Source organism: Cyrtonyx montezumae, unplaced genomic scaffold (assembly GCF_038088225.1).
Source record: "Cyrtonyx montezumae isolate F1298 unplaced genomic scaffold, pur_monq_1.0 scaffold_4, whole genome shotgun sequence".
Lineage (NCBI taxonomy): Eukaryota > Metazoa > Chordata > Aves > Galliformes > Odontophoridae > Cyrtonyx > Cyrtonyx montezumae.
Window position 1 is genome coordinate 24,444,144 of NW_027072045.1, and position 25,593 is coordinate 24,469,736.

The 25,593-nt window shown below is 36.9% G+C and overlaps 1 protein-coding gene across 2 annotated transcripts in view; it reads right to left on the reverse strand.

The window, feature by feature from the left end:
* Positions 1 to 2,514: 2,514 nt before the first annotated feature.
* Positions 2,515 to 25,593, reverse strand: part of CCDC6 (coiled-coil domain containing 6) — a 44,716-nt gene continuing 21,637 nt past the window's right edge. The window contains exons 3-9 of one of the 2 annotated variants that reach the window (XM_065746818.1): positions 23,996 to 24,124; positions 19,199 to 19,302; positions 17,831 to 17,991; positions 15,171 to 15,327; positions 11,857 to 11,957; positions 8,054 to 8,178; positions 2,515 to 5,726 (exon numbers count right to left, since the gene is read on the reverse strand). In XM_065746818.1, coding sequence (XP_065602890.1) covers positions 5,535 to 5,726; positions 8,054 to 8,178; positions 11,857 to 11,957; positions 15,171 to 15,327; positions 17,831 to 17,991; positions 19,199 to 19,302; positions 23,996 to 24,124 — 969 coding nt within the window. In that variant the 3' untranslated portion in view covers positions 2,515 to 5,534. Of the gene's footprint in view, positions 5,727 to 7,661; positions 7,702 to 8,053; positions 8,179 to 11,856; positions 11,958 to 15,170; positions 15,328 to 17,830; positions 17,992 to 19,198; positions 19,303 to 23,995; positions 24,125 to 25,593 lie in introns of those variants that run through there. The other variant, XM_065746819.1, reaches the window with a different exon arrangement.

A 25,593-nucleotide genomic window follows, 5' to 3' on the forward strand; every position in this document is an offset into this window, starting at 1 on the left:
ATCCATCTGATCCAAAGCAAAGATCATCTCAGGTACAAACTTTATTATACAAATATGGTAATCCCCAGGTTCTCCACTCAGCCACTGAAGTGAAAATACCAGAAACAGTCCAACTAGAATCAAAGACAGCAAAAACAGACAAGCACATATCTTTCACCGATTCTCAGTCTGCATTCTCTTCACCCCAGTGATGACAGGCTGACAAATAGAAGGAAATATACATCCACCCCATAGTCTTTCAATACAAGCAAATACAAAAAAAAAAAAATCAAGTGTTTATTGGAAGTCTGCATGAAGGCACAGATGAGCTTGATTACAGACACATCGTAACAATTACAAATATATGTAAACACGTTGAGATATACAACAAAGCAATAATACAGCTAATACAGGAATAAAATGTAACCTGTTTAAAAAAAAGCAAAAACTTTTGTATCTGAGGTTCTTTCAATTATAAGATCTGATTCGCACCAACACAGTGTAATGTTTTTTAATCACCACTTGGATTCACACTCAACAAATCTGAGCTTTGACTGTTGTTATTAACTAGTGTATTTATAAACTGGATCCAAATTTCAACAGGCTTCCTTCCCTAGAACCAGGAAAACAAAGGAATAACCAGCTAGACACCCATCCAAGCTAGAATGAGGCTGCAGAGATTCCCTAAACACATAAAAGCAATCACCAATGTACTGAAATTAAATATAAGCTTCAGAAAAGCTCAAGGATGTTTGTTCCATTTTTACTTGCATTTGAGGAAATTGCTGAATTTCTGCAGGAAAGGAACAGTCTACATCTGCCAGGTGATTTTTTTCTTCCTCCACAGGAGGCTTAGATTTCATCTGAAACACCTGCCAAAACAAAAGTCAGCAATCACAAACTAAAGTGCCTTGGACAGCTTAGGCTTTACCACTAGAATAAAATACCTTTGTTTACAGATACATTATTAACTGGTACAGTGAGAAAACTCACCTTTGCAAGTAGAATACTATTTCCAATATTTCTGTGGAAAGGTAAATCCCTTTTTTTTTTTAATAGGATACCAGCGCCAAGAACTTAAAAAACAACTGCAATACAGCTCTGAAAAATGTTGTGGTTCAGGCCTAGCCAAAGAGTACTCTGAGCAGCAACTTATTACAGGGACACACAGTTTTCTCAACCTCAACTACCTGCCCAACTCTCCACTCCCCATCTGCAAAAGCTTTATAACCTTTGGAGCCCAGCTGCAGAGGAAAGACTCTTGTCTGGGCAATATACGCTGAACAAAACCTAGCATAGCTACATTTCTACTGACTCTGCAGCCACATCATCCCAACATAAAGATGAGGTAGTACTTTTCTTTGGAGCCCAACTAGTTGAACAGGAAAAGAACAAGGACTATTCTCCCTACTGTAGCAGCTGTCTGTTAATGCAGCACCAAATCTCCACATTTTTCCCTCTTTTTTCAGGGCACATCACTAATGCAAGCACAGGAAGAGCTGCTTAAAAGAGGAATCATATTACGAGCACACAACCCCACTTGAACTAAAACTGAATCATAAAGGCCACGTTATGGCACACTGAATGACACTTCCTCCAATCCACGAAGTGGCAATGTCTCTTTACCTGTATTTGTACTGGGACTAGTGGTTTTTACCCAAAGAGAACATGAAAGATATCCTGAGTACTTATTACAGTGAAATGCAGAATTAAAAAAATATATAAAAAGTAAAAATTAACAAATCTAGTCCAAATCCATAAAAGGCTGGGAGAGAAATTCAACTCACTTGAGAATGGAGGAATAGACAATAGAAATTGTCTCTATGTATGCAGTTCATTGGGAACTTACAGGCTACTTCTTCCCGCCCTTGAAGAGGGCCATGCTTTCCCCTTAAGGAGGTTGTTGAAACGTGCACATGTATCAAGATTTCACAGCTTACACTAATAAACCTTCTGGTTTCTTACAAGATGGCTTGAACTGGAGAAATACACTCTGCATAGTTCACACTCTACATGTAGATTACCAAGGATCAAAAAGAAACCATCTGCCATGACTAAAACAAAGGAAACACTGAAAAGAATTGAATAGTATCAGAATTTATACCGCTTGTAAAACTAAACATTAGGGAGAAAGAAAAAACAAACAAACAAACTGCTATAATACTGAAAAAGGTCCCTGGATGCATTCTCTTAATAAGCAATATCCAATATCGAGAATGAAAGACTGCATTCTTTGATGGCCAAAGTAACCAAGGCTCCATGATTAGCTTCTGTATTTCACAAAACACATGGAGTCCAAATTGTCTCCTGTCAACAGTGTAGCTTCCACAGATTCGAGGAAGTTCTGACATTCTCATTGCTTCCAAGACTACTTTTCATTCAGTTGAAGCACACAGAAATTCCACTCAGACAGATGGACTGATGTACCTGAGCATTTTAACAGGAGAAAGGAGTCTGTTCTGTTTAGCTCTGGTACAGCAAGGTAGAAAAGCAACGTTACTGTTTTGGGAACCGCTAATCCTTTCTGACCTTAGAGGAGTAGATATAATTAAAACGCTCTTATCTGGCTTTTAGCTGGAAGACTATCTCCGAACAATCCCATCTCTTCTTCCAAAGAACTCCTCTCGAACAAATTCTGGATAAAATGAACTCAATGCTCTACAGAGATCAGCTGCATTCCAGTGTCGAAACCAAATCCTTTGAGAGAAAAAGTAAAAAGAAAGCTGTTTGGTTGTCAGAGAAGTAAGTACTGCTGAAACAGCCACAAGATTTATTTATTTATTTTAAACCTTTAGCTATAAACAGTCACACTCACGAAATGTTCACCACGGCTAAAAGTTGCTTCTGTGACCTTGCACAACTCGTGATGATGCAGCGTGTAACCCACAGGCATCAGAAATGATGAAGACAGCAGAAACCTACCCAGATGCTTCTGGGACAAAATAAAGAAGCCAAGCCAGACCTCGCTGCCAAGGGAGTTTCTCTAGCCTACGGGAGATTCTGACAAAATCACCACTGCAGAATGATAATTCGTTACTATAATTAACAATGATAACTGAAAATCCATTTACATTTATTAGGAGATGGTTGTGCACAATTCCTTATCTTCTTCAAAAAGTCTATAAATAGAGTTTAACACTTCTGATTGCAAGCACACGTTCATTCAACATCCTTAGTTAGATATGGCCAATTCCGTGGCTTGTTACACTTTCACGATTTAGTATACATTTGGCAGTTCATTACTTTCATCTGGTAACAGTCCCACTGGAACAGTATGGACAGTTCACTAAGACACTTCATCACAGCAGCTGAACTTGAGTTACACAAGTTCAGTTTTGGAATCTGCTTCAAATGTTATTCTAGGCAAATTTCCATTTTAAGGTCTTCATACAACATCATCAAAGGCTTCCCCCGCCCTCCAGCATTTATACTAGTATTACTACGGGCTCACACCCCATAGAGCCATACAGCCAAAAATCTCAAAGCACTTCAGAAAGGAGGACACCATTTTCAATGTGATATAACTGAGCTGGAATCCTGCTTATAAAAGAAAATATTCTCTGCCTTCTGCTTACAAAACCAGTCCTACCTACCTTGACCTTAGTCCCACGTCTGACTACCTGCCATTTTCTCACGTGCAATCCCACAGCTGATTCAGGAGCCACGTTGAATTGCTATGCTCACAGCTGCATTTCCTCCATGGAACACTAAGCACCTTGCTATGGGCCAATTATTTTCAGACAGAAGCTCTGGTTGAACTGCAGATCTGCCACAATCTTGAGTATCACTTTATCAGAAAGTCACCATCATAACTAACATAATTTGATAATGCACTTGATCCCATACTGGTTTAACAAGCGTAATAGGCTAGATATGCACTTGCCTAAATCCTCTCTGAGCTGAAGCTACATAGGTACAGTAAAGAAATTCTAGTTTTGCCTTAAGCTGAACCTTTTACCACACTGTTTTAACTTACTATTTTGTTTTAGAGAACTGATTTTATATTCAGTCTGCAATTCTTACCGAATAGTTGAGTGGCAAACATGGAAAATATATGTACAAGTCTTACTATACTACCAGAATGCTGTACTTCCTTCTTATAAGCATCCTTAATAAAGCATTAGGCATGTCAAACAAACTTTTGTAAACAAAAGATAAATTACTCATGTTATGCTCTGATTATAGCCAGATACATATTCTCATAAAATAAACATTCTCTTGTCATTTTCCATGGCCCACGTATCCATATATATGAGGTAAACCACTTGAAATCATCAATAATATATAAACCTCAGTACTCAACCAGAACCTCAGGAAAAATAAAACTGAGCAAGATGTCAATACCAAGAAGTGACACTTTGTTCCACTGCAAAGTGAAACCAAACAATTTATTTGTGCTAGATGAATGCAAAGAATGTATTCGGAACACATTTCTTTATACATTGTACCGGCTTAGGCTGCTAAATAAGCATTCATTAGTGCCACATTGTGCTACTTTCTTGTACTCTGTTTCTACCAAGAAATACAACATTTTTGGCTGTCGTGCCAATATATTCCCATATGCTCATTGTATTATCTTATTATCTAACAGACTTGAACATGTCAAATACTTGCTCAATCTTTGTTTTAGGGAAATCACACACTTAATGTATTTTAACAAGGAAAAAAATCAGCTGTTTCCTACAATCATGTTGCCTTCTGCAGCAAAAAAAAAAAAAAAAAAAAAAAATCAAAAGAGCACACTTCAATCAGCTATCAGTAACCTGTGGGCAGGACCACACTTAGAGCTCTAAGTTAACTGTGACAGATCACACCGTATGGACAGCTGACAGGTCAAAGTAAACGTCAAGTGAAATGATCAAATCTTAAGGTCCATAAATCGTACATTCCACATACTCCAGTAAGTCAGCTCCCTCTCCTTAAAGTTCAGACTGTGCCATATGTTTGGGGTGTTTTTAAACAGGAGAAGTATGGATGTGTCCTGTGTGCTGAATTAAGCTTATTTACTATGTAATACAATACAGTATGTGTCTTGGGCACTGATTAGGGTGACTGACTCACTTTTGCACTAGAAGCTGATATTTCAAATGACTGAAACGTAGTGCTAATTTTCCACAAGCTTGGTAAACACTGTAATATTTCAGAATTTATCAGAAAGCCCGTCATGCCTTTAACTTTATGCAAATTGTCATGAAAAAAGATAGAAAGGTATCCCTTTAATTTTACAAACCTAGAAGCCAGGAAAATGAAGCTTTGGAGCCAAGCAAAACGACATAATGCCGTATTACCAAACAGAGTTGCAAATGTTCCAGCCAGAGAATGGACATACATGTAGTTCAAGTAAACACTGATGGAAATTTTTGTTAAGTTAGTGTTGTAGACCCACAACACTGGCTGCATTTTTATACAAACGTTTACAACACATTTAACAGTGAAGCCTATATAACCTCAGTGCAAATAAGTCAAATCCAAATATGCCAAGTAAGCCTTTTGCTTTATTAAACTGCTCCATGTTATGAGTCCAATTCTGACACATAGACTGCTGAGCACATGCACTAAGGCTGAGAGGAGGGATGCACTGAATGTTGAAAAGTGGCTGACTGCGATGCTGCGGATTGGACCGTAGGTTGCACAGGTGGAGGTGGTGGCGGCGGAGGTGGCTGCACTGGGGTCTGCGTGTTTGGAGAAGGAGGAGGAGTGGGACGTTTAAATTTGTCAGGGCTGTTACTTCTTCGTGGCGAAGGCCTCTGCAGAACAAATATTGAAATTATGTTTAACACACTCCTTAACAACTTTAGGTGCAAGTCCTCTAATCAATGTATTCAGGTTGGCCAAGGAAAAGGAAAAAAAAACCAAACACAGTTACATGGGGAGAACAGATTTCAAACAGTGCAAAAATCGTGATACAATTTTTATGTAAAATAAATTGTTACTCTAAAACAGAGAAGCAAAGGAGACTGGAATTATTTTTGAAATCAAACAAAACATGCATTCCTTAATGTCAGCTTGCAGGAAATGAAAATAAGATATTTAGTCCTGAACACGTTTACCTCTGATGATCTGTAACCTATAAAAGAGACTCAGAGAGATGCTGTAAAGATGGTATCTCTCAGCTGTGCTTGCCCAACAGCAGGTACTGACGAACTTTTAAATTTACACTGCTGGCATGTCAAGTCCAAATATCCAGTATGTGAGTGAGTGCAGCAATGTCCTGAATGCCAAAGCGTGTGCGCAGAATCTTTAGCATTCTGAAAGACTCTTAACCTGCACACTGGAGCAAGACTGAAGCATAATTCAAGGTTTTATTCTCAGAACAAATATCACACAACAAAGATCACAATCCCTTGAGCTGTGGAACAAAGCAGTTGTTAGAAAGCTTCCCACAACACAAACCAGAGATCTGCCATTACCTGCACGTTGAAACACAAAGATTTAAAATCCAGTTTATACTTACAAGCCAGTGAGAAGAAAAGAATCTTGAAAAGTTAGCAATATGATGACCGTAACTTACACTACAGAACTAAATCCTGCAGTTTTGAAACTGAAATGGTCACTACTTACCAATAGAGAACTTCATGGTATGACAAACCACCCACCCACAATTAATAACCAGGCAAAGTCAATCAGCTCTGTGGAGAAGAATGGTTACAGTCCTACACTAAACTTTTTACAGTCAATTTATTCCGTAGTGGAGGTTGAAAATGAAGAGTCAAGAAGCACATAGCAGTTTGGTCAAAAACGTATATCGTACCTATTTTTCTGCACAACTATGTGCAACAGGTCAGTTGTACGTTCTACAGAAAAAGTCAAGGGATTATCAACAACTGACTGATATTTCTGAAACATTTTAAAATCATTTACTGCCTTTGAATACATTTAATAACATTGAAGGACCCGGCTTAAGCATCGAGACAAAGCCAAGAGCCACTTAACACACGTTCCTCAAAACAGTATTTTATCCTAGTTGTCTTTGTTATAGTGACTCAGTGAGACCCCAACTCATTTATACTGCAACAAAGAGCAGAATTAGCATTTCATAGAGATCGAAGAGACAAGTTCCTACAAAAACTTACTTATAAAACTAGGTCCTAGATCTTCCAGAAGATTTTCCTGTGGCTAACCTGGGTTAGTTACAGCAGAGGGCTGGACCTGGACCAGGATTCTACCCCTCCTGCTGAGCTCCAGCCTCCTGTTCCAAGTACTAGTACATAGCTCCCACCTCCATCGGCTCACTGGAATTAACAATGACTTTAGCATGTTTACCTAAGCAATCTTAGAACAGACATCTTTTAGCATTCTACTAAATACTCTGTGGAAATCACTTTTCACATCTGAGAATGACAAATATGTGCAAACATCTTACAGGATAATATTTACATACGAGCACATCTGTTGAGAAAAATCAAAATGGTCTCGACACATCAACTACAAGCCATCTTTCCAAATGGTAAATACTGAGGCTCTGTTTGCTCGTTAAAACTCCACAAATACTGAGAAGAAACTCAATTAGGTATAAATGCATTAAATAACAGTGTTGAAAAGGAAATAACTCCAGTTGAAAGATACTGAGAAATTGTCCTAACAAGTGTTTATTATATTAACTTTCTTCTTTGCCAATGAGAACAGAAAATAAGAGTTAACTGCCTGTTACAGTGACATGGTGGAAGCATTGTGTGCCATCCTGGAGAAACCTCAGATGACTCATCCGTCAGATGGTGGAGACTAGGAGAAAAATGAAAGCAATGTTTTTACTTCCTGTGATAGGCTCAGTAGCTTAGAACATCACTTCTCACATCCTGCCTGCTGATCCATAAGATGATACCTATTACTGTCCTTAAGATGATAATACATCCTATTCTTTTGCGGAAAATAAGGTTCTCCAAAAAGAATCAGTTTCTGAGGGGTGAAGAGGAAAATCAGGGTTGAAGAAAGCAGCAATAGATTATCTTGGAGTAAAGAGACAAAAACAAACATATACAAAAAAGTTTTGCACAAAGCTTAAGGACAAGCAATCATAACTTGTCAAAAACAAACTGACAGTGGCAACAACTATTTGCTGTTTTAAAATACTTACTGTAATACCATGGGATGGACCCATATGTTGCACGTGAAGGCCCGGGGAATTGTAGTAAGACATTCCAGCTCTAGTCAGTGAAGTTGGTGGCGTGAAACCAACCGTGTGACTTGCATATGACAGACCTAAAAATTGTTTAAACAGGTAACGTGAATATTCTTGTTTATTTTAAAATTAAGGGATTTTGGAAGTTTCTTTTTTAAATTATTTTTAAAAAATTATTGGTTACATAAGTAGTAACCAGTGCCAAAAAATTAATTGCACTGAAAACAGTGATGCAAAATTTATTTCAGTCTTTTCCTATAGTAAACTACCAGCTGTTTGAACACACATCACACAGCATTAAATGCACATTTTCACTTAACATAAACAAGGTTCCCTTGTCAGTTTACATTCAGTTCACAGAAATTTCCATCCAGCTTTCCATCTCTCCTTGGAACAAATCAATCCCTGGACAAAATGTAGTCTGAAGTAGACAGGTTGTGTCTGGAAAAGCTGTCTAGCTCTGGGACGCTAAGAGTTTCCACGTAAAAGAAACTGGATGGAAGTGCCTCCTTCGAGGCAGAGCAGCTCTGCATCCAAATCAACAGCAGCCTAGACTGCCTCCTTTTTTGCCTTGGTGTTTATAGGCAAAATCCCAAAAATCTTCGGAGCTGTGAAATTAAAACCCTGTGGGATGGTCATCCCCACTAAAAATTAACATCTAAAATTACAATGTGTTTTACCTATGTTAAAAAGACCATAATATTCAAAAGTGCAAATATCTAATTCTTCCATCTCAACTCTTACTCTCTGTAAATCCTAGTTTATAAAAACGCGGAGTACTTGTACAGCGAACCAAGGTGAGCAGAAACAGCAGCAGCTGACAACGAAATTCAGACCTGGAAGTGTTCTGACCATTTTGAATATTTCTCAAAACATCAAACTTTCCACAACTTTTAGCTCACTCTCACCATCTGGCAAAAATGTCAGTAGGATAGCAGACAACTCTTTTCTCAGCTGCTTAGTATTAGACATAGAAACTGCTCTAGAATACCACACTGGATTTAACAGCTTTTACACTACATCAGTGCAATCAAGTGTCAATAAAGACAAAACATACACTCACACCACTAAGGTTTTGTCTTTAACTGCATATACCTGCTTTTGTGCCTGTATTTGATGAGACAGCATTTCAGAAAAACAAAACCAAACAACAAAAAAGCTTCAGATCACTGATAAAGCTATGCAAGGAAACTTATTATGCTACCCTTGCTTCTTTCTATTTTGATCCTGCTTTGTTATCCACATACATCTGGTGCAAATTGTGAGCAAATCAATCACTTTAGAGTAGCTAAACAATACAGATAGCAAATCAGTCTCATTTTTGACTATGTAATCTAATCATCTGCAAAGCACATGCTTTATAACTAACATGTCAAGTCATCGTTGCAATATTACAATTGTGGACTCCTCTGGGATAAATAAGCTTCAAAAGCTTTAGAAATGGAAGTCTCCATGGCACTCAAAGCAGTGCTAACAGTAATGCATGTACATGCAAGGTAGCTCACCTACAGCTCCACAGCCTAGCATATCTATCTAGCCTGACTGCAGAAGGAAAGCATACAACACTTTAACTACACTAAAGACCAATCAGTAATTACAGCAACCATTCCCCAACTGCCTAGGAGTACCAATACATTCAGTTTCATGCACTGTGCTCTAAATTTCAGCATGCTCCTTGAAGGAGTCCTCAAAAGCAGCATCCCAAGCCACACAAGCACAAAAAGCTTCAAGAATCAGGAGCCAGATTCTGACCCATTAAATCTGACCCGCTACCACATAACTTTATACCACCTTTAACTGGTTTCAAATTGTGTGTCTCTAAACTTCAGGGAAATCACTTCTTTGAAATACCCCAAATTGCCAGGTCATATAATCACTTGATGCAAAATGCTCATCACTGTAATTTTTGTGCTGATACTTTTTGCAGTCTTACTGCTTTACTCACAAAAATAAATTGTTCTCATTAATTACTACTTTCATACAGACCAGACAACTCTATGAAATTTCCTACTGATCTCATTAGTTCTCTAGCAAACTGCTGTTTTTATTTTTCTGAAGTCTGAAACTTTCCAACTGTAGATATGAATTTATGAGATGTGAAGGAGAGCAGTATAGCTGCCTGTGCAGAAGTGCTTGGCTGGAATATCTACTGTACAACCACTAAAAAATTGTGAGCCCGTTTGGAAGCCGTGCTATTCTTAATTCCATTTCAGACTGCATTGCAGTATCCCCTGCCTGCAAGGAATTCTTGCCAACAAGAAATTCTTGCCAACAAGAATTCAGGACCCTGCTTCCCACAAGCAGGGGCAAGTTGACCGAACAGCCCACAGCAAGCAAGGAATCTGCTACAGTCTCACTGCAGGAACAACAAACCAAAAGAGCACTCCTGCTCTGAAACATCAACATCTGAAACTTGTGCATTTCTAGGAAATGCAGGATAAAAGCTCATAATAAATTGCCAGAGAATTTTCACCACACATACTTTTTATCAATATTGTAACATTTTGTGGACTGCAGATGCAGTGTGTGAGTACTGGATTACTATGAAGCCTGCACAGATATATGTCCAAAGCATTTGCTCTAGAACAGTTTTTAGTACGTCTGTATTTCTGTAGATCTAGTTAGAGGCATATATTGTAGAAAGCATATATATATTAGAAAGCATATATTGTTTTTGTGGCAGTATATCTATTAAAACATTAAAAGCCAAGCAACCTGGCTTATTTCAGAACCTCCCGAAGATCTCTTAAGAAAACTAAACTATTGGAGTCATAAGCCAGTGCCAGAAAAATATATTCTTGCTCTTTTACCCACATAAAGATGAACACTGTTTTGAGTCTCTCTGAAAAACTCAAGTCAATCTTAAAAACTAAAGAGTTTAAACACACTATTTACGTTCTAGCAGACCTATGCAATAAAATATCTAAGTCCTATTTTGCAGAATGTATCAATATTAAGTACATCTCCTTTACTCTTACTGTAGGACTCAGTCTGATAGGTTCTAAAGGCGAACTCTGGAAAGCGGGCAAGCAGGATTCACTTTGTTAAACATAAGTGAATTGGTGATCACCATCTAACATTCACAGTCAGCAATTTACAACAAATATCCAGTGGCATTTTTAATGAATTTTATGTAAGTCAACACAAACATACTTCCTCTGACTTAAAAATTATATTCAGTAATTAAAAATTCAATCATCTAAAGTCAGATGTAATCCATTCACATTCTTTTGAAATTACAGAGGCTATATAATTCATTTATTACATCCAGAAAAGGATATAGTTTGCCTTTGATAAATAAGGTACTGTGAATGGAAATCCCTAGTTTTATCATTATTGTTTTAAAACATAAATTGGCGGAAGTGCACAGGCCATTTCTCTACTAAAGAGAAGTGAAAATGAACTTATTTCTAGCACGTCAAGATTTGACTTCTACGACATGTTTTGATTCAAAGCACAATAGTAGTCTCACTTGTAGTCTGTCAGGAGAATCAGGATATCTACTGGAATGAAAGCAAGGCATCTATGGGGAAGGCAAGGAGGAGTTAAAATGATAGCTACATAACTGACCTCTAATAATTTGATCACAGCATAAAACAGAGCCATTCAAAACATGTGGCGCAGCAGAAGAGACCTAAGGCAAATCTATTACATTTACAATGCATTTTTTCTCCAGACTAGCTTTGAAAGGCTACTGACCTAGGACATGTTATTATGTGATGCATACAAAAATTTTAGAAACTGGGTAAAATATTTACCAGGTGATATAGGTCTGCTAGAACTTGGTGAGGGTGTATAAGGGATAGGACTGGACACAGTGCGAGGTCTTAATCCTTGTGCAGACATCTCATTAAAATATCTAACAAAGAAAGGCAAAGAATAATTAGATTACACCTTTGAAAATGTGCCATGCTTTAAATGTTTCGCTGTGCATTTTCAATTCCCGTAAGAGTCACATGAGATTAGTGTAGGACCACCTTTAGGAAGCCATGACAGGAACACTTCACTGCTGAACATTCAAATACTGGCATAGCTATCCATGGAAACAGATGGACTTAGCATAGTCGTTTGCAATTAAATTGTACAGGTTATGCACAATTGGAATAGTATGTATTAAGGTCAGGGGTTTATATCACATCATCCCATTTGACCTATGCAACAGTCTTGCATTTTATAACTAAATTTTACAATTTCTACATTGAAGTCAATACCTTGTCTCACAGGAATGCATCTACCACCAAAAAGACATTCAAGCATTAATTTTTAATCGCAAAAGAATAAGGGAGAATAGCCACTGAAATATTGACAACTGGTTCCAAGAGCTGGTCAGTCTCTTAGTCCTGCTTCCTATTTGAATCCATCTAGTCTCATTGTTAAGCCATCTGCTCATCACGTCTTTTGCCATAGGAACAAAAAGATATTTTGAATGGAACACTTTCACCTGCTACGTACTCGTAGGTTGTGTAGGAAGATGCCTCCCACGCTTCATTTTGATAAAATAAACATATGGCATTTTATTCCACCTGTAACTTTTTAATGGCATTGATCCATACTTTCTTCCCTGAATCCTATTCAATACAACAGTATACAAATCATACCTCTTGCTCCTAGTTCCACTCACTGTTTCCATCTCAGAAGCAATTTTATGTATTTTTTCATAGCACTATGATGCTAGCTTTTACATTTACCTGCTTATGCATTCCTCTTGTAGATTTTTCAAATGCTGTATATCAGAGGTTCCCCAGCTCATTTCTTCCTGTACATAAGGCTGCAAATCAATGCCCCAGAATAACAGCACATCTACCTGTCTTTCTTTACTGGACTCAACAAAGCAGCACATCAAATTAGCTACCTAAATACCCTTCAGTTCTAACTTGTCACTCCATCTACCACTGTGCTGCTCAGAAATTCTTAGTTACTACACTTACTTTCAGATCAAATTAAAAACAAATAAAAAACATTATAAAATATTCCTAGCCAATGGAACTCAGCGAGTACTTTGAGCTCTGTATGCCAGTTCTTAACAAATTTGATAAATGCTTTGACTCTGCATTTAATTAATTTTTAACCAAAATATTCAGTCACCAATTCACAACACCTTACAGAGGCAGTGCACTGCAGAGGTAGTGAAGCTGGTTTAAACTTGGGTAGATAAAGTAATAATGGTAGCTGCCATTAAGAGCAACTGCTGGCAAATTAGGGCTTACTTATACGCCAGTTTCCCACAGAGATGCAAATAGCAGAGCTGGCAAAATTGAACTGAGTAGGCTACTTCTAAAACATACAATAATTTGTAATTATTAAAGCAAAGCAGTGTTCTTTGAGATTCAATCTTATTCTACATAATTTATTTTTTCTTTTAGTCTTCCTTATCACCTAGATGACATCAAATGGAATAACTACATATCACTAGTATGCTTATTGGGTTTAGAAATCTCGATCTTACTTTCTTCATTAAAAGGGAAAAGATAACAACCTGCTATCAGGTTGAAAAAAATTTTGGGAGAACTGTGCATTTTTAATCCAGTATCGCATATTCATTGACCCCATCCACAGAAAAAAAAAAACCACAAAACATAAGTATTATATATTTCAGTTGGCAATGACACTGAAAAATCTGGATAACCCATTTGTCAGCATGATTATCTTTAGGACAACACAGTAGACTGAGAAATTTACATTTTTAACTCATTACTGCACATTTTTCTACAGTTTTTCAATATGCAGTTCTCTTTTAAGACTAACCACTCTAACACTTGCCTCTTCCTTCACTGTACTTCACATTACTTACAGTGCAAACACCTGCTTTGGAGTGATTCTGTAATGTTTTTGTAGTATCAAAAAGAAAAAAAGAAAAATCAACTCGACAATGTAATGTCTTATTTAATTATTTTCCACATTTCTACCTCTCCCACTACCTGGAAAAGGAAAGGGAAAAAAAGCCAGGATATGCCTCAACTTTAGATGAATGTTGATAATTCACATACAGATTCTGAGTATTTCTATTGTTTTGTAGGTATTGGCAGAAAAGGTTGGGCTATTAGAATTAAATTCAAACACCAGAATCCTGTGTTTATAACTACGCTCTAATTTACACAGTATTCACTACATCATAGTATTAGATGCTACTGCAATAAACATCAGTTGCCTAGTATTTCATTAAAAAGAACACATTGCCTTGAATTTTGAAGGGCACTCCTTGAAGCAAACTTATCTGATGCATGCTTTCTGGTAGATTAAGTCTCATAACAAATATAGTGATGACACATGAAGCATCATCTCAGTATTCAAAGAACACACATCACAAGGTGAAGGTGAGTTTGTTTTTTTTAAGACTACAAATCCAAAATAATGTAGAACAGTACAACAAAATAACGAACATTTGAGAAGAAATAAGGTAACACGTCCTTCAAGATATAACACTGTCTCACATTATCGTGTGAGAAAACACTAAAAGGCATTATATAAAACCACAATTAAAACAAATCTAGACTATCTATAAGGACAATGCAAGCAATGCATTTTGCAATAGAGTTAAAAAAAAACAACAAAACATCAAGAATGTTATGTCTTCATGACTTCAAGAACAGCCCATCAGCACCGAAAATGCTTTATCTCTCTCTGGCTTTATACATGATTCCCTTAGATTTGGCAGAACTTATTCTATTTTCGCTAAAATAAAAGTTTGCCACAAGTAAGAATATTGCACCTACCTCAAAGAATTCATTACAGTCATCAAATTGGGGAAGAACAAAGGGGCCATGATTTAACCACCCTGAAGCTCAATCATGCAGGTACACTTATTTCAATATACATTATCAAAACCCTAAATAATCTTTAGAAGTAACTTTTTAAATTCTTACTGTCATAATTAGTCAAATTTCTACACAAGTTTGACATAATTCTACCAAAGATACTGCTGCACAGTGCTGAAATTTGATACATATATTAAACCCATACATAAGTTATTTCTACGAGTACTCATTCTGTAAGAAAAAACCTAAAACACGACATGTCAGTACTCATCAACAAGTTCAATGCCAACATACCTGGATGGCTAAAAAATACACACCTTTCATCGTCCATTTCCAAGCTGGATTCACTTTCTGACAGTTGCCTGCAGAGTGCTTCCCTACGCTCCATTTCCCTCTGTAATTTTCTTTGAAGCCTCAAGTTTTCTTCCCTCATATGCCGCTCCTCTTCTAAATACTGCGCCATCTTCTCTGAATCTGAAATTCAGAATTCTGTTAAAATTTGATTAAAACTGCATTTCACAGACAGGAATTTTATCCCAATACCGCAAGAAGGAAGATAGAGAAAATGTTCAGAATGTATCATAGAGATTCTCATCCGTAAGTCATTAGTTCTACGGCTAATTTGTAACAGTAGCTACTCAAACATTAAGTACTGTCGGACTGTTAATTTCATAAGTAAGGGTAAGAAGCTAAAGAAGTTTTAACTTAAATATATTTGAGAAGCAGAGAAAAAAGCTATGAAGAAAATGACAAAACCCAAACCACGCAGCAGTACGCTGATTCCTGCTCCATTAAAGTAACACTACTGCACATCTACGGAACGTTTTACTGAAGACAAAATGTAAGGTGTATTTCCATTTCAATGAAAGGAGCACAAAGCAAGTCCTGTAACACAAAATACTTGAACTTTGATTAAACTGCTATCTTAAGAGTATTCTATTAGCATGCTTTCAATTGGATGTCATTGTAGATCCTGGCCATCCTGGATGTCTAGCAAGATCAAAAGCCAACCAGTGATTTACTCTCTACATTAAAAGACAACCTGAGTTTGCAGTTCTAAACTGAGTTCAGTGAACATCACTTCGGACGCCATTTACCAGATCATTTAAGTGATTAAATTACATCAAGGAAAACCTTGCAGCATACTGATACATTACTTCTACAAAATGGAACGTGTGAGGAAGATTTACTGTACATGTAACACATTTTGTGAGGTTTTCTAATATCTGATCAAGCATACAGTGAATTCCTTGTTATTTAAGGAAAAAGATGTGATTATTACTCTGTAATAATTTATTTATGCTGCACCTTTCAGTCAAAAGAATATTGATGTTTCAGGAAACTATCAACTGTCCACAATCTGCCTCTTTTCTGAGGAAATACAACTTCTAAATTTAACAGTATCACTTATTTACAGCTATTATTATACTAAAATAGTTCCTAAACTGAAAGTGTTTCAGGAAAATGCAATATAATAGTACAGTAACAATTTTCTAAGTAGACTTTATTAAGTACTCATGAGTAACAGTAAGGGTTCTCAAACAGCCACATATTGCAAGCATCAAACTTCTTTCAAAAAAAGTGCTTTTCAGTGTAACCTTCTGTTTGCAGGCAGTCTGCAAATCAGTAAATCCACAACTTTTATCAGTACTGCTATAAAATAGTACAGCTTTGATCAACCTGTTCACAACAGGAAATAGTATTTCGAAACCTAAACCACAATTTCCATAAGAATTTTATTTCAACGGCTTCACACATTAACTCTAAATCACAGTATTACAAGAAGAAATTACCTAGAAATAACAAAGAATGCATGAAATGAGATTAATTATGCCAGATTTGTACAAAGAGGACTGTAAATCTAAGGCCTTGCTCTCATTCTGAGCTTCACAAAGTGAAGGCTACAGGGCAGAATTGACAAGTACAAAGATTAGCAGCCCTTCTTTTAACTGACACAAAATTATTAACAACACCAATGTGTGTACAAGGCCACCTCGGCACAAGAGCACTCTGCCACCTACTCTGCCTGCAAGGAAGGCATCTGACAAGCTATTGGTGAAATACTGCAGTCAGCCTGCCACAGCCAGCACCACTGAGGGGAGTACAGCTTGCTTCCTGCTCTCTCGCATCTTCCTGACCACATAAGCTAGGTACCTCCTTACCTATCAGCTGAAATACATCACTACTGACTAAAAAATACACAGAAGACAAAAAGGCAGTGCTGACAGGCCTCCAATAGGAATTTTAGATGTAGGACAAAGGGATGACAGAACAGTTCACCTTGCAGACCACAGGAAGACACAAGCGATCTTCCTGCCACCCTAAGACATGCACTCAGGCCTCTCCTTCCTCCCCCAAGAGGGGCAGCAAAAAGCAAGCCAGGACCTACCACGCTTCCCAGGACAGGAACAGACTCCTACACAACTGCTTATTCTGTTCACCTTAAAAATGATCTTACTTGAGCAAGAGTGAAGAAGGATTATTTGTTTTGCTTCACTGTAAAGTCAAATCAGCTGCTTGAACAATCCGTCTTTAGCAAAGCTACAGTTACCTAAAGGTAACTGCAACCAAAAAATGCAATTCTTATACAGAACTGAACTTAACTTGCTAGCTGTTAATTCCTTTGAGTAACTCTTACTTATATCTAGACAGTTACATCGTAATTCTTAAGTACATATTTAAGTATTTGTGTGTTGAAATACTTATCAGGAAACATGTCTCAGGAAAATAATCAAAGATAGAAACATTTTTGTAGCTCAAATATATTCAAGAATTATTTGGTGACTCTTCCGCCTTCTAGAAAAGCAAAAAACAAACCAAACTGCCGTATAAATACATTAATGAGTAATCATTAAATTATCTTAGACTGAACTTATCCATTTTTTCCGCTTATATCTTAAAGTGCAACACGCTCAATTTTAGACAAAAAATCTTATATGACATCCTCAACAAGATCTAAAGCAAATTGTTTACTCACGCTGTAACTGTGCAGCCCTCAGTTGTTTCTTTAACCTCTCCACTTCATTCTTCAAAAATCTGATATGCCTCATCATATTTTCTGGAGAATCTATCTCCATTGATATGTCTCTGGGCGACGGTGGAGCAGACACTGGCTGGTCTAATTTCTCCTGCAAAATTCTGAATAGAAAATAGCTTGAACTTTATCTTCACTTTTCATGACAAGAAAACCCTTTAAATTCCTCAGAAAGTAAGCACAAGAATTTTGACATGTATTTGAGATTCATGGTATCTACTGCATTTGCTTGGGAGAACTTTAGGAGGATTTTTAACACTTTCTTAATTTAGAATTTTAAAAATTAAGATTTTTTTTGTCCAAGGACAAATAGACTTCTTAGAAGTCTATTTATTTATTTATCTATTTATTTTATTATTGAATGTCCTTCTTAGGACATTACTATGCAAGCACAGCTCTTGCACGGCCTGCTACTCACACGTACCACACAGCGTGGTACTAAATCACTGTCTATGACTCCACCATATATTCTGGAAAAAAGGCACATAGCCCCAGGTAAATAATACCACAAGCAGTCTAGCTTAAAAAAGACTTTAAATCTAAGATGCACAAAAATTCTACCAAAGGCCTTATTATGGAGTTATCACTGTTATCGTGGAGCTCTTCAGAGCTTCTTGCAACAAAGCAGAGCTCTGTAAAATAAACTACAAAAACTGCAGCTCTTATAGATTTGGATGTTTTCCTAGTCCCTAGTCATGATTCAAGCAATTACACTAGCACAACTCACCTAAAACATGTAGAAGTTAAGGAATTAGTCATTTCTTCTCCCTTACTCCTCCCAAAGCAAAGCTCTTACAGTACAGCAAAGAGAGAATCATATTAATACATACTTCTAAATTTAGCTTTCCCAGGAACATAAAAAATCCTTTTCTTATTTTGTGATGAAGAAGTAGAGGGAAGTCTCAGTGAAATAAATGTGCAGCTGAGAAAAAGCTGAAGTTTTCTCCAAGCAGGCAGGAAAACAACAAGTGGTTCTCATATAAAGAATACACTAAATTAACACTATTTTCTTCAGACCATAAACAGAAAGCTAATTCTAAACCAAGATATCTTGAGTATATCAACAGTTGAAAAAAATTCAGCAAATTCCTTCCAGCTTTCCTAGGCCAATTTTTATGCTGCTTCATTTCATCTACTTTAGGAACTCAAGCACATTTAAGTTGTGAACAAAGACCTTTAAAACTGCGTTAAAGTCCAGGTTTTCAAAGATCAGACAGCACTTGCGTGACAGAGGTGAACACACTTGTATCGTTTAGTACTTAACCGTCTGATTTATCTCCCACATTAACAAGTAAATTGAACAAGACAAACCGTTTTTCTGCCTCAAGCTTGTCCATCCTCTTCCAGAGACGATTCACTAGTGCTTCTTGTTCTTGTTCCAAAGTATTTTCAAGGTCAATCTTCTCACGTCTTAGCTGCAGAGGAAAGGAATCAATTAAAATGATGGGAATATATATATATCCTTACAATGCATTGTCATTAAGAATGATTACTTTTTCTTACAAGAAAGACAAGATTTCCCAAGATGCTCTAAGACACCAAAGAGAAGGTAAAGAAGAGAAAAAAGAAGGAAAAGCACTAGTCACAGAGATAAATCTGCAAAAACTTCAAGAGATTTGGGAGCAGCAGTGTCGACACCATCTTAACAGAAGTTTTTTCAAACAGAACTTGTTGCGTCTCCCCAATAAAGAACAGCTTGAACGTGGACACACGGTCACCGTTGCTATGACAAGCCTATTCAGAGATACCTCCTGCACCAAGGATCTCTGAAGTGCAAACAGAATTGACCTGTCCACTGCACAAACATTTGAAACTTCACAACTTATGAAGAAATCTTTTCTTATTAGTATTTTAGTACAAACACTGTGCAGCTATTAATAAGAATACACTGGGATACCAAGAGCCAATCTTATTCAATAACACCGGCATCTGAGCTGCAGGAGATAGCAGTAACAAAACAGATGTGATGATCAGTATCTTTAAAGACAGAAAATACCACAGAGGTTTTTTTCCCACCCAGCTGATGACAATGTGTGCGATCTTCCAAATAGGCAGAAAAGCCCACACTACAAAATGGAAAATCTGAAAATATATTAAACGATTTTCTTGCATCTTTTTTGCCTCACTACAGCTGAAGTGATATTACAGCATCTAAATCCATAACGGCTACGTTGTTCTAACTGCTTAATTAATATCACAATGACCAAGCAGAATTTACACTCATGCACTTAATGCAACATTGTTTAATGAGTCCACAACTATCTTCTTCAGCATTTAGGGCAATTAGATACCACAGGTAAAATCATATTCATTTTGATGAGTAATACGAAAAATAATTAAAAAAACCAGCTTAGTCAGCCTTCCCATGCCTGCATTTCTGGATGTACATTAATAGGTGAAGGAATTTAGACTTCGATAACACAGCAGTCAGGAGCGATATGTTTTGGTCTCACATGAGAGTTGAGAATTTGTACCCTGACTGCCACTTGCACACCATAGCAAGCAAGTACTTCATACTGGAGTGGTACAAAGGCAAAGCTCTCAGCCACGGAGAGACACAGCACTGCCTTAGGACACAGCTCAATAACCAGTTTGGTCAATGCCTGGGCTGGCTGAGATCAGAGAGAAGAAAGTACACAAAACACAAATCTGCACACCACACTCCCGTATTACCAGCATGCCGACCTTTGCTACATCAGATAACTATCTGGACAGCCACAGAGTGAAGGGTTGACTGCAAATGACTTATTCCGCAGCAATGGTTTTTGCATCACTTCAATGCAGTATCATTTAGACTCCTCTGCTCTGACCCTTCATTGTCGTTTTACAACTACATTATTAATCTTGCACCAACAAGACATACAGGTGAAGATAAATCTAATTCATTTAATAGTCGGAAAAAGAACACACTTGGAGGCAAACTAAATTATTTATAACCTTTGATTTGAAAAACCTAAGATTACACTCAGTGTTATAGAAGCCATCACCAAGGCAGCCGTTTGTTAATTAGGCAGCTGCACATAGCTGAGCTTGTACAATGAGGAGGTAAAATCTTCAGAGATAACCAACAAATGAGCCAGGAATGTTATGCAAGCTGAGGCTGATAGGTGTCTTCTGATGAAACACTGAAGAAGCTGGACTGTGAAAGCAGATCTAAAACTCCACTTTTATGGCAAAGAAATATCCTACTTTGTTAACCTTGAGTGTTTTCCCAGTCCCTACCAGTGTCAGGATATTAAAGCTTTAAGGATTTCAATCTACAGGATAAGCCACTGCAGCATGCTGAACAGAGCTGCGAATTCACCTTCACAGTAGATAAGTTTGTTTCATTACAGATATTCCAGGTGTACTTTGAAATCAAGTCTAGCTCTAGTCGGTGAGTTTCTTTGTAATTTTATTGTATTTTGAACACAATTTAAAAGGATTGGATCATGTCTCAAGATAAAGCCAGAAGCTCTGTCAATACTAGTGTCATTTTATAGGAGTATCAAACATCATTTAATTTTTATCATCACAGTAGGGAAGTGAGAAAGTATTGCTTATTGTTCTGGACCTTAGTCTTCCCTTTAGAGGAAAAGAAAAATCCCTTTCAAGCTTTCTCACCATCCAATTGTGTTTCTATTTCTCTCTAGCACTTACTTCACTTCAAATGGAGCTAAAATATGCACGGTCTGTATACCTGGATTGCTGCTTCTTCAGTCTTCCAGCTAACTTACTAACAAGCACAACTGTTTCTTCCTAAAATGTTGGAGAACTTCCAAATCAATGAAAGCTGAGTATGTTCTCTGCCTAGTCCCACTATCCTAAATTCCATGGATTGGCTTCTCATCTCCCCTTTCCTGTTTCTAACCCTTTTCTGTTTTCCGAGAAAATCTTTCTAGGCAATTTTACATTTCATGATCTTCTCTTTGTAAAGAAGCTGACATAGGAGATGATTACTGGCAACTCAGTTCTTGTTTCTCATCTCCTAGCTGCATTCACTGTACTGTGTGAAAGAGCAAAGCAATTAAAAAGGATAACAGCAACACTACACAAACTTGATCTCTGTAGGGCAAAACTGGCAGCTACTGTATTTCCTATCAAATCACTGACCTACAAAAAAAAGTTCTTACTGTTCCTTTTAGCTTAAACATTCAGTTAAGAAAATAGTCACGTGTTACAAACTTCTTCACAGTCAGCTTTCAGAGAATGCTCTGCCACTTCAAGCTGACTCAAGGAAATTAGGTTGGGTCACATTTGGAAACTAAGATGCAAACTAGTTTATTAAATTAGGAATAACATTCTACATAACCATCACTGCTACAAACTAGCTACTTATTGCGCCATAAGCAGGTTGGATGCGAGAAAGCAAATGAAGGAGTCAAGGCACAGCTAGTTCACATTTCATATCTTAAGAAAAGAAATAAGTGGACAATTAATTTTGTTATAACTGTCTGATCACTGGCTACAGTGATAGATCTAGTGAAGATAAAGTTGGAGGTAATACAGTTCTAGAACATTATGTTCAAAGCATTCCTGAAATACTTGTTCCAAGTCCTGTTTAACAGCACTCTTGAAGGTGTGTAGCAATCCCCTCTCCTTTATTTTCTGTGTGCACGATAAAGGCAAAATTGCTCTGCTCACAATTTTTGGTTGCTTCTTGCTTAGATAAAACACATTGCAAAAGAAAGCATCAAGTTCAAAGTTTTTTTCTATCTTACTGTAAGATACATATCGGATGACATTTAAAAACATGGAAATTCAAAGATTAGAAGCCTACTAGAACACCTTCGTAATCAAAGTAAACTTTCAAGGACAGACATTTGAGAGAAAGACCTGACAACACCAAAATATAAGCAATTCATTGTTAAGCTTTCACGCTTTTTTAAAGATCCCTACTGTTGATATTTCACTGTGGCAAAAAGTTTCAAATGCTATCACCTCACAAGACTGCATGCCAACCACACTGACGCAAAAATAAATACCACTGAGATTCCAGCTGTGGTTCATCCTAGTATTTCAAAGGCCAACCAGCTTAATTTGCAATCTTTGCATTCACTTCAGTTTTGATTACGTGGCCGTGACCACCACCTTGTGGCTAAGAGAGTTAGTTCAGTCTAATTAATTTCCACACAGGTTTAGGGTTTGCTGGCAACTATACCTTCCTACTTTTATACATTTGTTTCACAGATCTCTCTGCATAAAACATGAACATAGGAATTGAGAAAAACTCATTTCATTATTAAGACAGCTATTCATTAATTAGTCTATAAAGTAAAATGAAATATGAAAGTCAAAAACTACTGAAGATTCAGATGATAAGATTTATGTGCCTGAGAACAGCAAGCAAAGTCTCACAAATAACATACTATGTTTACACCACTAAAAACTATCAGTTTCAAGTTAGAAAAACTGAAATACTTTAACAAGTATGTTTTTTTATCAGTCTGTCTTCAGTCAGAAAGATTCCTACTAACGCCACTGAGAACCTTTGATGCACATGCCTAAAGTTCTACATAGGAGCAGCCTGAATTTCCAGTGGGAACAAGATGGAAACTAGTGGCATTTTCTCCTGTAATATCTCCCTAGGGACAAAAGGAGCTGAACGTAGTTTAATCTCAAATCTGTGTGAGTATACACACAGAAGATATTTGAGTACTGTGCTACCCAAGCTACCACGAAAAGGTGACCCACAGCACAGCTAGACCACACAGACGTGGTTTACTACCATGCTTATCCACTCTTACAAGTGGTAGTCCTTCACAATAGTAGTATGACAGTGCAAGCTGACTAACAGCAGCAAGCATAACTTAGAAAAAAAGTAGATTACTTCTGCAAAATACTTACAGCTTATCCAGCAGACATTAAGGTTTGCATTAAGGGTACTAAGAATTATAAAGGCCATGGGAAAAAAACAACAATAACAACAATAAAATTTTTTCCTAATGATATCTGTTAACAATTTATTGCTTTGAATGCAATAAACTCCCTTTCTTTCTTAATACACATATTCTTGCCCAGTTTCCTACAGATTAAATAAGGCAGTCAAATCTAATACAAAATAAGACCTTTTTTTCGAATCCCTTCTTGTTGATTTACTGCCATACAATTCCAAAAGGAAGGCATTACCTGTTCCAGGGTGAGCTGTTTTGAAATTGTATCATTTTCCAGTTTTTTAATCTTCTTCATCAGTTTATTCACTTGAAATTCCTGTTCCTGCTCTAGATGCTGCTCCAGTTCAGCTTTCTCATGCTGCAGCTAAAAATTCAGGACACATGAAAATATTTTAAACACAAAGAAATATGAAACATTTTACAACATTTATTTACATGTTGATTCTTACTGAACATTAAATTCTCTACTGATGATTCTCCTGAAAAGACTTCAAAAAAAGCAAAACCCATCCAACAACCTTTCACAGAGCAACATTTTGAACTGTTTTATTTATAAAGAAGATGGAAGAAAGCTACATTTCTAAATATTTAATAAAGTCAAATCAAAACAGACACATTACATATAGCATATAAAACAATTACACACATTCAAAAGGAAAAAAATATATCAATGTTCACAAAGACATCAATTTTAAAAAGCATTGATTTTAATCTAAATGCATCATCTTGAGCGCCCAGGACATAAAATGCAGGCCCTGAGCATGTCCTCCTCAGCAGCTGAAATTCTAAAATTCATGAAAGTCGTAATATTGAAAATATTGTGCAACAACATAATGAAAAAAATCTCACATCTATTCCTATGATGGCAAGAATCAGAAGGTGTGGATGACAAAGACACTGGTTATTACAAAGCAGTGTTACTAGTTTTCTTAATACTTTAGAGAATTATTTTTCCATGTAATAGTTTTAATGAAAATAAAAAGATCTTTGATCTCAAAGACAGAAAACAAAAGTCTCCGCAAGACAGAAATAAAAAAAAACAACACAAATTATGGCAAGGAATAGAGTCACTTTTAGCATTAAATGTCAAAATCAGAATGGATTTCTTCCGAGAAAAGGATTCCAGCGCTCCTATGGATAAAAGAAAATGACTGTCACAGTGACATGAGTACAGGAACATGACTCACTGGGAAGTAAACGTCACAAAAAGACAGTGGTGGAATTACACTGTGCTCTGGCCATACAACAAAACATGGAAGCACTTATTTCACGTTTACTTTCTGTGCCACTTCTTCCAAGTAAGATAAGGTTTGAATGGTAAGATAACAACAGATGCCTGCAGCACTTAGTGAGAACATCTGGAGACATATCTAGTAGCCATGGACACAAGTCAGGAATGCTCAACTTCCACAATGAAGACAAATCGTTTTCTAACAGCTAAATTTCATTAGTTCATTATTTCAATTCTTTTTGCTGCTAATCTGCAGACAAAATGATCTGTGAAGTGTAGACTGGCAGAAGACTCACAGCAGAAATCCTAGTGCAGAGAAAGCACTAGACAAACAGGAAATGTTTGCAACACACAAAAGAATTTGGAGTTCACCTGCATTTTCATGGCTTATCAGTATTTTAATATATGAAAAATGAAATCACGGTGAAGAATAAGCATTTCAAATCAGTGAGTTCACTCCATTCATGTTTTTTTCCCAAAGCCCCTGAAGCTCATGGAAATTCCCATGCACTTGAGGAAGTGGACTCCAGTGTGATAGTAACTGAGCTTATCATGGCCATTCTTAATTGAATGGTAAGGAAACCTTGTTAAATCATCTAGTC